This window comes from Peromyscus maniculatus, chromosome 23, assembly GCF_049852395.1.
Source record: "Peromyscus maniculatus bairdii isolate BWxNUB_F1_BW_parent chromosome 23, HU_Pman_BW_mat_3.1, whole genome shotgun sequence".
NCBI lineage: Eukaryota > Metazoa > Chordata > Mammalia > Rodentia > Cricetidae > Peromyscus > Peromyscus maniculatus.
This window is the reverse complement of record NC_134874.1, coordinates 49,186,902-49,188,010: the sequence shown is the minus strand read 5'-3', so window position 1 is coordinate 49,188,010 and position 1,109 is coordinate 49,186,902. Positions and strand designations below refer to the sequence as shown.

Below are 1,109 nucleotides of genomic sequence, written 5' to 3'. Positions count from 1 at the left end.
AAAAGTCTTCTGCACAGTATTCAATCAGGTGAAGAAAAAACCCACAGAGTAAGAAAATCTTTGCCAACTTTACAATTGATAAAGGTTTAATAACAATACAAATACAAATTAATACAAATAACTAAAAAAGCAAATATAAATAATTCAAAAATAAAGATCCTTACTATTTCCATACACTCCTTGTACATAACTCATGCCAAAGGCTGGTATTATGATTCTAGGTAATACAATTAGATATAATTCAGTGACAACACAGGCTGAAAGAGGGTCAGGAATGGTTGAGCAATAAAGAGATAATTGAGTCTCAGAAAGGAGAAACTGGAATGAAGAAAACTAGAATCCTTTTTGTTCTTTTTGAAGCAAAGAAACTAGTGATAGAAATAATAAAAATAATTTAGAGATAGTTCTTGGGACATGGAGTAGAAAGAACAGTGTGGATGATGTAGATAGCACTGATGTATGCACACATAATATTTCTAGGCATTATTCATTTGAAAATAAGACAGAAAATGAAGAAACAAAAAATGAACTTACTGAAGATAGTAGGTCTCATTGCTTGGATTATCCGTCACAGAATCTAAGACAATAGTAAAAAGTGGGAAAAATGCAGCAACCACCATATTCCCATCTTTGTATACACTGGGTTTTGTCTTTGCAGCACAGTAAGAACGATCAAAGGAGTAGACATAGCTGGAATACTGCAGGACCAGGAACATAAAAAGCAGGAGCATCGTGGAAGTACCTACAAAGTCTGACTATGTGTAGAGTTTGAATTTACCCAGCCAGTTGGTGTATACATATCCCATGTATTTGTGTCCATTCATGTAAATTCCAATTTTGTTGTTTACTATGCTGGCTACTGTTATTCCCATAGCTCCTTTAACTCAGTTTTCTAATATCCCCTGGAGGATTCTGAAAAATATTCTTCCCTGGAGCGTTGCATCTGGGGTCCTATTCCAGGTTAAAAAAACACACACAAAATGGAAAATATGTTTGAGGCTCATCTTCTCCAGCCCCAGGTGCCATGATATCATCAAGTACCATTGACAACAGGGCTCCCTCCTGAGATGAAGTCCTCCTGGAAAGACTTGACCAAGTTGGTATCAAGA

At 35.9% G+C, this 1,109-nt stretch overlaps 1 protein-coding gene across 1 annotated transcript in view; it reads right to left on the bottom strand.

Annotated features, from left to right (window-relative positions):
* Positions 1–731, bottom strand: part of LOC102908378 (vomeronasal type-2 receptor 116-like) — a 71,231-nt gene extending 70,500 nt beyond the window's left edge. The window contains exon 1 of the mRNA XM_076560109.1: positions 535–731. Within this exon, the coding sequence (XP_076416224.1) occupies positions 535–731 (197 nt within the window). The remainder of the gene's footprint in view (positions 1–534) is intronic.
* Between the last annotated feature and the right edge of the window lie 378 nt (positions 732–1,109).